We start from the raw sequence: 13,992 nt of genomic DNA on the forward strand, positions 1-13,992 counted from the left end.
GGAGTGTCCCAATGGCAGAACCAAAGGTAGAAGAGGAAGATGGTGTTGGCAAGAGCAGTTGTGTGTTGCATGGGATGCTGCAGCAGCTCCAGGAATGTTTCTCAAGGTGTCCCTGGGTGGACTTGCTTTGTTACAATTTATTTATTTATTTTTCAATTTCTCTTTTACAATTTTTTCTTTTTTAGATTTTAGTTTAATTTTTTTTTTTTGGCTTTCTCTTTTTACTTGAAAGCAATGTTATGAATATCGTTTTGGACCCTGTTTTAGTTTGTTTAGTGAAACGGAATATTTCGGTACTGATCTATTTCAATGTACCATTTCAAAGGTGTTTCGGGGTTTCTAAAAAAAAATAAAAAAAATAAATATTTATTTTTTCTTATACAACATAAAATTATTGATTCAAATAAGTAAACTTCAAATGAAACAAATCATTTACTCTTTTTTTTTTTTGACACTCAAATCATTTAATTATTACATAACAATTACTCTTTTAGAATATCAACACATAAATATGTAATTAAATAATGAAAAATAACAACCAAAAGTAGTACAATAAGAGTGTATATATGTATATCATATTAGGAAGAGGCAAGACTCAATAAATAAGTTTGAAATTAAACACTTTTGTCAGCTTTTTGAGTTTTGTCATTTTCAAAGCTTTGTCACGTGAGTGGGGTCCACAAGCTAAAAGTCTAAAAGGCAAACTAAAGAAAAAACTTGACAAAATAAAAACTAGAGTAAAAAAATAAAGAAAGAGACAGACTAGCAGAGCGTATAAGATGAAGCAAAGAAGAAGAAAAGGAAGAAGAAGAAGAAAGGGTGACCTTTGCGATAACTGGATTTGTTTTTTAAGCATTCGACGCAGGTAATGACATACTGTGATAACGAGTTTGTTAATTTAGAGATTTTTCTTTTTTTTTCTTCTAAAAATTGGTACTGGCCAAAATGTAACAAATAATCTACCAAAATTTAATTTTATTGACATAAATTTTTTTTGAGAGTGTTACTAATTTTTTTAAAGGTGTTTCTATTTTTTTTTTAAAGGTAGATAAATAAATTTTTTTATTATATATATATATATATATATATATATATATAAATTTTAGGTCAGGGTGGTCCCTGTAGGTGGCGCCGCCACTGCGTGTAGCCAAGCTTAGATGCCGACTACAGATTTATATATCTTTCATCTTTCTTTCTTTGTGTCATTCTCATTCTTACCCAATTCAGTTACTTCAAGTTACTAATATAGTAATATCACTTTTCAAAGCTCTAGGAAGCTCCACGCCCACCTACTCCACGTGCATTGTGCCATTTTCCCTTTATAGTTGAATATCACTTTTCAAAGCACTATTTGTCATTTACAATTCTCCTAAATGAAACTCTCTCACTTGATGGAGAAAATAGTAAAATAACCCTCAGTTCCCAACTATATAGGGTCCGTTTGGATATAACTTATTTTGCTGAAACTGAAAACTGAAAACTGAAAACACTGTAGCAAATAAGTGGAAAAACGTGGATTATAATTTATGAGTTTTCAACACTGTAGCTCAGCTGAAATTACTGTAGCATATAAATACAACATATTTTTTTTCCCCTTCCTTCTTCTCTCACTTCTCAGAAATGCACACACCGTAGCCTCTCGTTCTCAGAAATCTAGAAGCTCAGAAATCCTCCGAGCAAACTTCTCAGAACTTCGTAGCCTCTTCCTTCCTTCTTCTATCACTTCTCAGAACTCCACAGCGTAGCATCTCTATCTGTCTCTCTCTCTCTGCGCTCGTGAGAAGCTCTCATCTATTCCGATCACTCCGCCGTCTTATCGTAATCCATGGGTCGCCGCAGCTCCGGAGGTCAGTCTTCTCTTTCCTTTTCTTCAGATCTCTGTGTTTGGTTTTAAGTATAAATATATATTAAAAAAAAATCTCTCTACTCCACATAATTGAAAAAAACCCTAGAGCTTGTTCTCGGTCCCTAAATCCCTCAGATCACTCTCAACTCTCAAGCTACCTCTCGCTGGAGACGATGAGTCCAGGCCACTGGGCCTTCCCTTTGCGTTTCTCTCACTCCTCATCTCCATCGTCGGCCTTGTCATCTGGATCGTTGGGTATGCTTCACTCTATTCCAATTCAATGTATCTTCTGGGTTTTTTTTTCATTAATTTTTCTATAAATTTTAATTTGATCCATAGTTGTTTATCATAGATTTCGTACTTGGTGGTAGTACCAAGTAGCAACCAAACCAGAATGCTGAATAACTAATCCCCTGTTCTGTCTCACCTTAAATTTCGGTCCAAGTTGAGACAATTATGGTCATCCAGATGTGTCGGTATACCAGTATTTTAAAATTAAAACTCTGAAATTTATCATTGCTCTATAGTAATTTAAAATTTTGTCCTTCCAATTTGGCCTTCTAGGTATTTGAAATTTTTTGATTATCTTAGATGCTTTTGATGATGTGATAGTTACCTAAAGTTTCTTCATTTTGATGCAATTTGGTGTAATGGGTATAAAAATTTCTGAACTTGGACGTAATTATTGGGCAGATTGTTGCTGAGCTGTATATGCCCTTACTGTTTGTGTGTGACTGTGATAGTGGAGATGGCTTTGGAGTTGGTCAAATCCCCAATTCATGTTATGGAGTGGTTTACTTCTCAAATTCCTTGTTAATTTAATTCTTGAAATTAAATAATTATTAGTTTTTAATTTAGTGAAAAGCTGGGGAAATGGGTTTTTCAGTAGGGTGGTTGTCATTCTGTGGATTTTGGTGAGTCTGATAGTTTGGGGGTTAATTGTTTGCAGACAGGTCTTCCGGGCAGTTGGCCGGGCTGAATTCAGAGAATGGCGGAGTGTCTGACGCCAAAATTCTCGTGTGAAGGTACTTTTTTAGTGGCAAAGTGTTTTTAAGGCTACTGTTTAGGTTCAATTGATATCTACTAGTGGCAAAGTGTTAATTTTATTGTTTTAATCCTGTTATGAGTAAATGCAACTCACCTTTGCATCTGTAACTGTGTGCAGCTGGTCTTGTTAGGTGATTCTGGTGTTGGTAGAAGTGTCGTATTGTTCTTTGCTTTGTTCGTGGTCAGTTTGACCCAACTTCCAAGGTAAGCAATTTGTATTGGAGTAAACTACATAGAAAATACATCAAGTTAGCTTTATTTATTTATAAAGGAGACAAATTTATGAATATTTCCCTTGCATATTTGGCTAGGTAAAGAAGTTGAATACACCATTGAGGAGGATGACAAGTATTACATTGGTGTCATAAACTCGAATAGTAGGAGCATAATTATGAACATGGTTATTAATGTTTCGGCAATTGCTTCTTTGTTCCTTGTGGCCACTGTTATGACGAGCAGCGCAATTGCTTCGTTGTTCCTTGTGGCCACTGTGCCACTTGCTATGACTGTGCACAAAGGTACATATATAATTACTTAAAGAGTCATATTCTCTTCATTGTCCATTTGAATGCCGGCTTTTACTAAAAATTTAATTGCTTATTGCTGAAAGTTGGTTAAAAAACATTTTTGCAAAATTGGTACATAAACAAATAAACTAAAAAGCTATAAGAAAAAGCTATTGGCAAATGCACACGAATTAGTATTCAAATCTTTTGGAGGTTTGATTGGATCATTGGATGCATTTTGCAGGATTATGGAGGGGGAGAAGAAGGTGTGTCCAATATGTCGACGACTTATTCACAAGTTGAGAAGATTGTTTCACTCTTAAAAGCTAAAGACTTGAGCTTGTATCGATGTGATTATGCTTGAGAGGAGATTTTTAAGGACTGATTGTGATTATGCTTGTGAAATTGTGATCATGTGTATAAGAACATGATCCACATGCTTAGGCCCAATATCATAACTTCATGTAGATTTGACAAGGAGTTTAATCCTGAAATGTTGTTGTTCAAACGAACTAGATAGATTGCACACTGAAACAATCTTATGCTATGGCTCTTATCTAGCTGTTGAATTTTCTTGGTGACGGTTGTCAATCTTAAGGGTCTGACTGTTTAAGCTATTAATTTTATTTTTCCAATTTATGAGTTTTGGTTCATCAAGAAATTGTTGCAGTATTTTTTTTTTATTGTCTCTAGTTATTGCTTGTAAGCCATGAAAATTGAAAGATTATGACTGTTTCAGCTTATAAATCAGTACCAGTAAGCTCTTTGATTTTATTCCAAGAACCAATTATTCTAATTTCTTTGCTTGTTTAGAGAATACATCAAGTGCTGTCTCGCAAGAAACTGGTAATTTGACATCTGCATCTCAGTCTTTTTCATTACCCGCTGATAGTTCTTCAAGTCCAACAATTACCATATCTTCAACCTTGAGCCAAGCAACTTCATGGATGCCCTCTGCACCATCTTTTTTTTTTTTTTTTTTTGTGGATTTGGCTACAAAGCCTTGGACCTTGGAATTTTGTTTTACCAGAAAACTTGGAATGTCTCTCTCTCTCTCTCCTGCTGATTGCTGACTTGGAATTTTGTTTTACCAAAAAGGATCAAATTTAAGTTCTTTTGCATTTTTAGCTTTATGTTCTCTAGTTGAAGGAAGCAACAATTTCATTAGAATTGAGGACATTAAAAAAATTCAAGTATTGATTAATCAGTTAAGGCTTTTGAGGTAAGCACTAATTTCATGAGCTACTTAAAAAATGATAGAATAACATCAACATCAAAATTAAGTCTTTTAGTCCTTTTTGGTAATTTGCACCAAAACGCAAACGTTTTTACCAAACGTTTTATTATTAATTTACCAAACGTTTTATTGTAATTTTCAAAATTTTGTTTTTCAAACGCACATTTTAAACACGCTATTTTTAAAAACTCACATTTTCAAACAGCTTACCCAAACAGACCCTTAGATTTTGTTGGTTTAGACTTTAGAATTTCATCTTTGTTTGTCATGTGTGATTAGCTCAGTTCTACCTACCTACAATACAAAAACAACTGGTATTACATAAAACAAGTTCGGGCGGCTTCACTTATGGTCCGCACAAAAAAATTTCCATAATGTTAATGGTATTTTCAACCACACCAAAAATACTAATTGTGACAAAAATGAAAACTACCATAATCAGTTATGGTTCGCACATATCGATGCTGTGATACTGTCACGAACCTCTTTCATCTCAGGTTCGTCCAAGCTTGAGATCATATGTGCCACGGGATCGTAATGACCACTCTCACTAGGTCCAGATGTGCCCCCTGTAGATCTGAAACGTTCGACGTCATTGTTTATCTCATGTGCTCTAATGAAATTGTGAAGAACCATTGTAGCAACAATGATGTACGATTGAGTGCGTATATGAAATTGTGGCATACTTCTCAAAATTTTCCACTTATTCCTCCAAACTCCAAAAGTTCATTCTATGACCGAACGGAGTGATGAATGGAGATAATTAAATCTCTCCTCTGGACGATGCATCACCTCATGAGGCTGAAATTCGGGGATGTGGTACCTTTCCCCCTTATATGGTGCATAGAACCCTTTCTTCATAGGGTACCCTGAGTCAACTAGATAATACTTTCTTACAAATGAACACGTTTAATACATAAGCATTTTCACTACATTAATACATACTTTAATACTGTAATTAAATTACATATTTACAAACCAGCTGGAGTTTTTGGGAAGTTGTAACTCTCATTGTTGAGGCAGCTAAAAAAAATCCTCGTGTCATGCACTAACCCTTCCCATCCAACACATGCGAATGTGAACTTCATGTCAAAGTCACATGTGCACATGCAATTTGTTGTGGTGATCCCCTTCCTGCCATAGTACGGGTTTTGCTCATCAACTGGTACGACCACAGGGACGTGGACCCTATCAATCGCACCAATGCAACCCTAACCATTGCCACAAAAATTAATCCATGTGAAATGAAATACGTGGTATGAACATAAAGATAATTTTATTAAAATAAAGTCAATATACGAAATTCACAAGGTACCTTAAAATGTGGCCAATATCGAATTGAATGCTGAATATGCTCTGGCACGTCCCGAAATGTACGATCATCAGACTTGATAATGTCCGCTGCCATAACGGTGGCTAACAATGTAACTACCTTAACCACGTGTCGATGCACTGTCTCACCTGAGTGCTGAAATCTATCCTGCACTAATCTGTTACCCTCAGCATGACCAAGTACCACCAATGTCATTGCTAGAGACTCTTCCAAGCAAACTCTTCTGGTACCATTATATCCATACTGGCGCAATGTATTACACAATTGTTGAAACACATGGCTTGACATTCTAAAATGTCTTCGACATTTTTCAGGATTTCCAGTTAATGTATACAATACCCATTCATACCCTGTTTGTATATTCGTATGCAATGGTACTTTGGTCATATAGGTCTCCACGTAAACTGCACATGCGCACCCGGCTAGATATGCTACGAGTACAATGTCGTCATTCATGTCAAAGTCATTGTCCCTGCATATTTTACCGACTTTAATTGCATGTACAAATACTAAAAAAAAAATTGAATATTCACATCGACAGAGGAAACTACAAAAACTCACTGGTGCTAGGTATCAGATGAGTCGTTTAGCAAATCCATCCTTTTGTATACCTTGAGACTGCTTTATAGGTATTGAACAATGATCTAAAAGATATCGATCTTAAAATTCAGATCCTTGAGATACGAACTATATCTAATGCTACAAAAACAAGAAAACCTGAAAATCAGAAAATAATATAAGCACTGGTTTTACTAATATATTTTAAGATAATAGAGAAAACTAATCTTTTTGTTTTTTTGTTTTTTTTTGTGCTCTATTGTTTAATTACTGAGAAAATTTACAAAATCAAGGTAATTGATAACTAAGAAAATCTACGAAAACAAGGTGAGGATTTTGAAAGTGATTCTTTTTGGTAGAGAATTGCATTGCATTTTTTTTTTGCGCTGGGTTAATTTCTTTTCAAAGAAGATTTTCCGCTCAACATGTCATCTGAGGACTGGAGTCCAGTCGATACTTGAAAGATTTTACACTGAAGTTTTGTATAAAATGAAAACTATGATAGAGATTCAAGAAGAATACACCTATTTTATTAAATAGTTCATAAAATTTATGCTAAGAATACACCTATAAAAATGCGAACAGTTGTCGTAAAAAAACACTGCGGCTCTATTTCTTTCATTGTAAAATATATTTTAAAAACATTTTTTAAGTAATTGTTTCATTATCAAAATTTTTGTCGAACCTGAAAAAAAAATAAAATTATTGAGGCCTAAGGAAAAAAATTTGTGTTTAAAAGTTGTAAAAATATTTTACCAAAAATTTGTTGAGTATAACATTTTCAGAAACTCAATACCCCTTTCTTTTCTTTTTTTCTAGTGGCATTGGGCTTCAATGTGGGATTTGTGGAACTATAAAAATTTATTAGGCAACATATTATGAACTACTCAATGTCAAGGCTGATGGGGGCAAGTTCTCCACAGTAAAATCGATTAACAAGTGGTCATATGATATGTTTGTTTGTTGTGAATCTGTAGGTACAAGCGTGAAGAGGTGAAGATACAAGCATGGGAAAATCATGAGAAGAGGAAAGCTGAGATGGAAATGAAGAAAATGGAGGTACTCCTATAATTCTCGTCTTAGATATCTTGCAGCAATATTTTTAATTGTGATTTATATCTCCATGGCAGCCTCTGCTCTGTTGCAACTCAGGTTTTAACCACAAAGTTGATTAAAACCAAGTATCAACTCAACTCTCACTCTAGCATTTGAAATTTAAAAAAAAAAAAAAAATTTTGAGAACAATCATTGCCTGAGCTAAATATTCCCAATTTAAGCCACAGGTTTTTTCATTTCTATTTTCTATGCCAACTAAAAAAGAAGGAAAAATAAAAATTCCTTTCCGAAGCATCTCTCCGATTTGGCTATCAAACAACACCTACAATACATAGCTGCTATTGCTATAGGATCCCCCAATACCTAATACAAATAATATAAATCATATCTATATAGACTAAACAACTTCCCAAAACTCCAAGAAAAGAATTAACAAACCACAAAAAAGGTCCTCCCCAACATGTTTCCATGTTTCTGAACAAGCAAACACAAGTCCTCAAGATTCCTTAACCAACAAAGCAACTATAAGCTACAAGAAAGTTTTCCTTTTTTTTTATTGTAAACTACAAGAAAGCTAAGGAAAACAAAACAAGTTAGAATCTCAAATCTTATATATTTCCTGTTTGTAATCTCACAGTACACCAAAATTTGCAAAACTATCTCAAGCAGAGCAGAGATTCTTATATATTTTCTCAAATTTGAAGGATTTTTTTTTCCTTTCCTTTAATTTTCATATATTTTCTCTGCAAACAAAAATTCAAACGTTATTAAACCTGCTTTCAACTTAAGTTCTTTTTTTCCCTTCGGATCACAAACAATGAATATGTATAGACCCGAAATCTCAAAATTCCTGGATTTTTTTCTTCTTCTTTTCCTCTGTTTTTCTCAGTATCCAAACAGGGCCTAGAATTATGATGAAGAGAGAGAGAGAGAGAGAGAGAGAGAGAGAGAGAGAAGTGACCCCATGCAAGCAAAAAGCTGAGAGAGGCAAGGCGGAAGTTATGCAGAGAATTGCATTTATGCACGTCCAAGCAGAGATCTCTGAAGCAAAACTCTTATTAGTCCAAGAATTTTTGGCCTTACAGTCCTGCACAGAATATAAATATTCCAATTTCAATATCAGATAACTGAAACAAAAAATGAATTTAGAAAATTAAGAAAGATCCAGCTTTGTTTGGTTCCCAAGAAAAAAAAAAACAGTTTCCGTCATTTTCTTTCCAAATTCGACAGTATTGATGTATCAGAATAATAAAATTCAAGTAGAGTAGTTACTTCATGGTTGGAAAACAGTATGTATCAGCTCAAGTATAAAGGATGCCATGCAAGTATAAAAGTACATACCTTCCATGTGGTCAGAAGTCATGCCGCTGTGGGAAGGATCAAGCTTTGAGAACTTCACTATGCCCAAAAAAAAATGTCTGAGAGGTTCTTAATATTAGGACATGAAAAATAAAAAGTAAAAAATTAAAGCAATAGGTAAGCATAAGAAAACGGAACAAGTAAGCATACGTAGATATTCATGACAATTAATTGGTAACCATTGTCTTACATACACACCGTTGGTAAGCATTTTAGTTTCTACCAATAAAAACAAAACAAAATTCACATAGTGCAACAAGTACAACATTGAAAATCCGATTACAACACCAATCCTATCGAGACAATCCCCTTTCCTTCACTAAAAATGAAATTCAGGGTGCCTTTGGTACTCATTTTCTAGCCACTTCAGCTGGAGGTCCTTGTCATCGCAAAGCGCTGCGAACATGTGCCTACCCTTCTCTTTTTCCATGAAGTAGACGGTGCTGAATAGATGAAGGTAATGACCCGAGTGCACCCCGGGAAGACTCAACACCATGTCCAGAATTGTTTTAACCTGAGTAGTTGCTGTGGAAGCAAATGGTGTACGGGTACCTACACTCCTACTTTCAAGAAAAACCTCTGAGATGATCTTCAAAGAGTCGGACATCTCTTGCGCAACTGAACGCTTTTTTTTTGTTTTGATTTCTTGCAAATTGGCTTGAAAAGGTGGACATTGTTTGCCAGGCCTTTCCCCTTAGTCATTGTCGGTCCTGCCCTCGACGATGATGGACCTTGAACCTCCATTGCGTCAACATTCAGAAAAGGTTCACATTGGGGATCAACAAATTGTGTGCTATCAGCAGAGTCCCCAGAACCTTCGGTGGTTTCCTTTGGCATTTGAGCACCTGTGTAGAATGCATTTTTTCCCGTTGCAACTGTACCTCCAAACATGATGTTCATCGCCTCACGATTCGGAAAACGTTTATTTTTGAAGGTTTTTGCACTGGGACATGCCTACATGTGGAGAACCAGTAGTTAGAACACAATATTATATAGAGAGAGATTGGCATTAAATTAAAGACAAATTTCATATTTGCATATTCTTGTTTCTTCTATTGAGGCAAACATTTTCAGTATTGCATTCAAACTAATTAACCGGAACTGATTTAAACAACAGGGGAATATGTCACAGGTTTACCAACCATTTAGCTTCCTAGGTTTAAGCTTAGGATCCCTAAACATGTCATGATTGATGAATTTCGAAGTAATCCAATATATAAACAGTTCAGCAAGACTAGGATTAAAATGATGAAGGTGAGGAATCACCAAATAAACTTTTTAACATTCTTGCTCTTAGAATAATTTATTGCTTCAGAACCACGTCAGAATCACTTGGAAAAAGTCTTTTGGCAATATGAGTAGTGTTAGACTAACTGTTGATTACATCAATTGGATGCTCAAGTCAAGTGAGCGTTCATCTTTCAATTTCCTTTTCTTTTTTTGGCTCAATCTATTGTCCTATATCTCATTAGCAATGGCTGTTATTCTTTAGTGGAATATCCACATGTATACTAGTGATGCACTAAACAAAGTTACTAGAACCAGACAAAAGATACTTCCTTCGAGATGATTATCAATCATTCAATTAGGAATTTGGGATTATTTAACATTAGCATTGTCATTATGAGCCATGGCCTTAAGACTTCTAGCTAATCTCTTGATGGGATGTATGTGGAACAAGTTCTGTTGTGTTGGTTATTTTGGAGGTTTAGGGAATTTGAGCATCCTCTAGAGTACTTTAGATGCCCTACAATCTTTATTATAATTTCCTTCTTTTTAAGTGTAGCTCAAATAATAGGACAGTACATATATATATATATATATGGGTTTTTCTTTAGAAGAAATCAATAAGAATATGAATTGAATATAAAAACAGCAAACACAATAAGAGAAGTAGAAGTTTGGCCAAAATGTAATATTTGAATTGTGGACTGGAGATAGTTCATGGGTCCCTAAAACAATTCCAGTGAATAACAAAGCATTAACATTTGCATAGAGAAAAAAAATGATATCAAAAAATTGGAACTGAACAAAGATTGTGATAAATTTTTTGAACAATAATAAATAATGGGAGAGAAATAGAGACAAACCGTAATCTTTCGGGTCCACCACTCATTAGTGGCCTGAAGCAATCCAGTGCTAGCATCATAACCCAACCCACTCTCATTGTCAAAACACTCGTTATACTGCTTCCACCCTTTTTTCAAGTGATCCCATTTGTTTTTAATTTGCAGGGAAGTCACCACTTTTCCAAAATGGTTATCCAACTGCTGAATCACTTTCTCAACCCCAATTTTGGTTAGAAATCCTCCACTCCTCTGGCCTTCTAGGGCTTGAACAGCACAGAACTCACAAAAAGCTTGTAGTTCCTTAATGTCTTTCCAGTCAGCTCTCGGATCATTACTAGCACCGTCCTTCGATTTCTCCCTAACCATTTTTGCTACAACTTCCTTCTATACTCATTGAGGCATTTCAACAAACAGTTCATGTGCATGTCATATAATCAGTTAGGCATGCCCACATGAAAAATGCAAACTGAACTCGCATATACATTTATATACAACAGAGGTAGGAAGACAATTTACATGCGGTATTACACGAAGGATGAAGAAACCCACATTATAGTGTCATGGATTTTGCTAAAAACAGCCACACACAAACGTTGAACAGAAACACCACACACAACCGATGAACACAAAAAAATAAAAACAAAACCACAGATTGATGAAGCCTCATGGATCAAATTATAACCACACCAACAGATGAGAGAGCATGAGAAATTAGAGGCAACTTACTCGTGACTGCAGAGCTAGACAATGGCAGCAACGATGTCCCAAGCGGAGAGAAGGTTTGCTCGCGCGAAGGAAGAGCAGAGGGGGTTTTTTAAGAGAGTTCCGTGTAACGGGCTTCCTTCTACCATGTGCATTGCTCTGTTTTGACGGTTTTGTGGTTGGTGAGTTCATTGAAGATGATTCGGTCGAAGCATTGAAGAGGTTTGAACACATTCTGCCAGGGTAGTTGGGAGAAAAGAAGAAAGCTGAAGAGAAAACTATCCGTTGAACGAGGAGGAGCGCACCGTTTTGATGAGATGGAGCTGGGCTTGTGCGATCAGTTGGCTTCAGGGGTGCGCACCGTTGTCATCAGAGGATGGAGCATTGAGATGGAGCTGGGCTTATCACGCATGCGTTGGAGGTTTAAGTGAAACGGTGCGTTGGAGGTTTAAGTGAAACGGTGCGTCTCAGCTCCTCACGCATGCGTTGGAGGTTTAAGTGAAACGGTGCGTCTCGGCTGGAGTAGTTTTTAGAAGGTCCATGAACAGTTGAAGGAACGCGTGGTTGTTTTAAAATTATGAAACGCTTTCTTCTTTCAGCTCTTTTCTTTTCTTCTTCGCGTTTCCCTCAGCGCGTTTTGTGCTTCTGGTACGCGTGGGTCCCTGCATATCACAAACGCAAACGTACAGACGCAGGATAAGTGCAATCCAAACGCCACCATAGTTAGCAGGCCCGGTTCCGAAACTATATAACATACTAACATCTCGAGTCTTAGAGGCTCGATTTTGGGCGTAAAAATCGACTCTTTAAGGCTCGGTTTTTTCAGGTTGATGTGGCCTCTTTGCCACGTGGCCTCCACCTGGAAATCGAGTCTCTAAGACTCGAGTTTTATACTGAGCATTAGAGACTTGATTTTTATGGTGAAGTCCACGTAGGACGCCACTTTGATCTCGAGTTTTAGAGACTCGGTTTACTAAATGGAAACTGAGTCTCAGAAACTCGATTTTTAAGTGGGGTCTTCCCATGCCTAAGTCCCATCTGTCACTTCCATGTCTTGGCTGAATAAGTTATCTCGTGAATCTTTGGGCAGAGAAAGCATGGTCTAAGTCAGTAGTGGTCTGGTCTGAATAAGCAATCTCGTGAATCTTCAGAAAAAGAAAGCATGGTCTCAGGAATCTTAAAAAAAAGAACTGTACAGAAAAGCAAACATTGCTTCTCTCTCACACATTCAGCAAAACCATCTCATACACATTCAACAAATATTGCTCCTCTCTCAACTCTCACACAGACATTGCTCCTCTCTTCACTCTCATACAATCCTAGTAGCATATTTGCACATCCTCATATCAGGTAAGGGTCTCCTCACTCTCACATACATACATACATATATATATCTATATATTTACATACATATATATTTATATATATCTATATATATGTACATATATATATATTTATGTACATATATATATTATATATTTATATACATATATATATTTATATACATATATTTATATATATATTTATATATATTTATATACATATATTTATATTTATATATATTTATATAAATATATATATATTTTTAGAAAGTGAGGAGAAAGATATATATATATATATATATATTTTTTTATTCATGATCTAGGAAGTCTTTTTGCTAGCTTTCGGTGAATTTATCTGCTTCATTTTCTCCATAATTTGTATTAAATTTGAGTTTGTATATCACATCTGGTATATTTAACTGTATATTAATGCCTTGATTTTGAAATTAGATGATATGTCTAATTTTGATTGCTCATGATCAAATTACACTCATTCATTTGCACATGCTCATGACTTTTGTTGTTTGGTTTGATATTTTTATTTATATTTTTGTTAGAACTGAGTCGAAATTTTGTAATGGGGGTGAGTTTTGTCCTTAGTTTTTTTATTTGTTTGAGTACGAAATGATAATGATTGAGTGTGTTTGTATGTGATGTGGGGTGAGTATATGCAATTGTGGGGTGAGAAGTTGCAATTTTTGTACTTTGAGTAGATATTCAAGGTTTTGTAATTGATGTTAAATAAAAGAGATAAAATATGTCACTAACATATTATACTTTACTCTCTAATAGGTTCACAATCTCTGAAGAATATTGATATAAATGTATATTATGGTGAACCCCTTGATAATCCTGGAGAGATTGACGGATTCCCATTTAGAGGGCCGGGAATTGAATGCTACTACATGATGATACGTCGTAAGTTGAAGACGTTGGATGATTTGAAGAGGAAAATAA

General features: G+C 35.4%; 1 protein-coding gene, 1 long non-coding RNA gene and 1 pseudogene across 2 annotated transcripts; 1 reads left to right on the top strand and 2 right to left on the bottom strand.

Moving 5' to 3' along the window:
* Nucleotides 1–2,557: 2,557 nt before the first annotated feature.
* Nucleotides 2,558–3,388, top strand: LOC142636472 (uncharacterized). The gene is made up of 4 exons (XR_012844327.1): nucleotides 2,558–2,638; nucleotides 2,796–2,871; nucleotides 3,012–3,097; nucleotides 3,205–3,388. It is a non-coding gene; the product is annotated as an uncharacterized LOC142636472 (long non-coding RNA).
* Nucleotides 3,389–5,074: 1,686 nt separating this feature from the next.
* LOC142635532 (uncharacterized) lies at nucleotides 5,075–6,425 on the bottom strand. The gene is made up of 3 exons (XM_075809671.1): nucleotides 5,952–6,425; nucleotides 5,690–5,847; nucleotides 5,075–5,249 (listed from the first exon to the last, which is right to left on the bottom strand). Exons 1-3 carry the CDS (start codon nucleotides 6,423–6,425, stop codon nucleotides 5,075–5,077), a joined length of 807 nt encoding a protein of 268 aa, XP_075665786.1.
* Nucleotides 6,426–9,261: 2,836 nt separating this feature from the next.
* LOC142636466 (L10-interacting MYB domain-containing protein-like) lies at nucleotides 9,262–11,947 on the bottom strand (annotated as a pseudogene).
* Between the last annotated feature and the right edge of the window lie 2,045 nt (nucleotides 11,948–13,992).

The sequence above is a fragment of the Castanea sativa genome, chromosome 5, assembly GCF_040712315.1.
Source record: "Castanea sativa cultivar Marrone di Chiusa Pesio chromosome 5, ASM4071231v1".
Classification (NCBI taxonomy): Eukaryota; Viridiplantae; Streptophyta; class Magnoliopsida; order Fagales; family Fagaceae; genus Castanea; species Castanea sativa.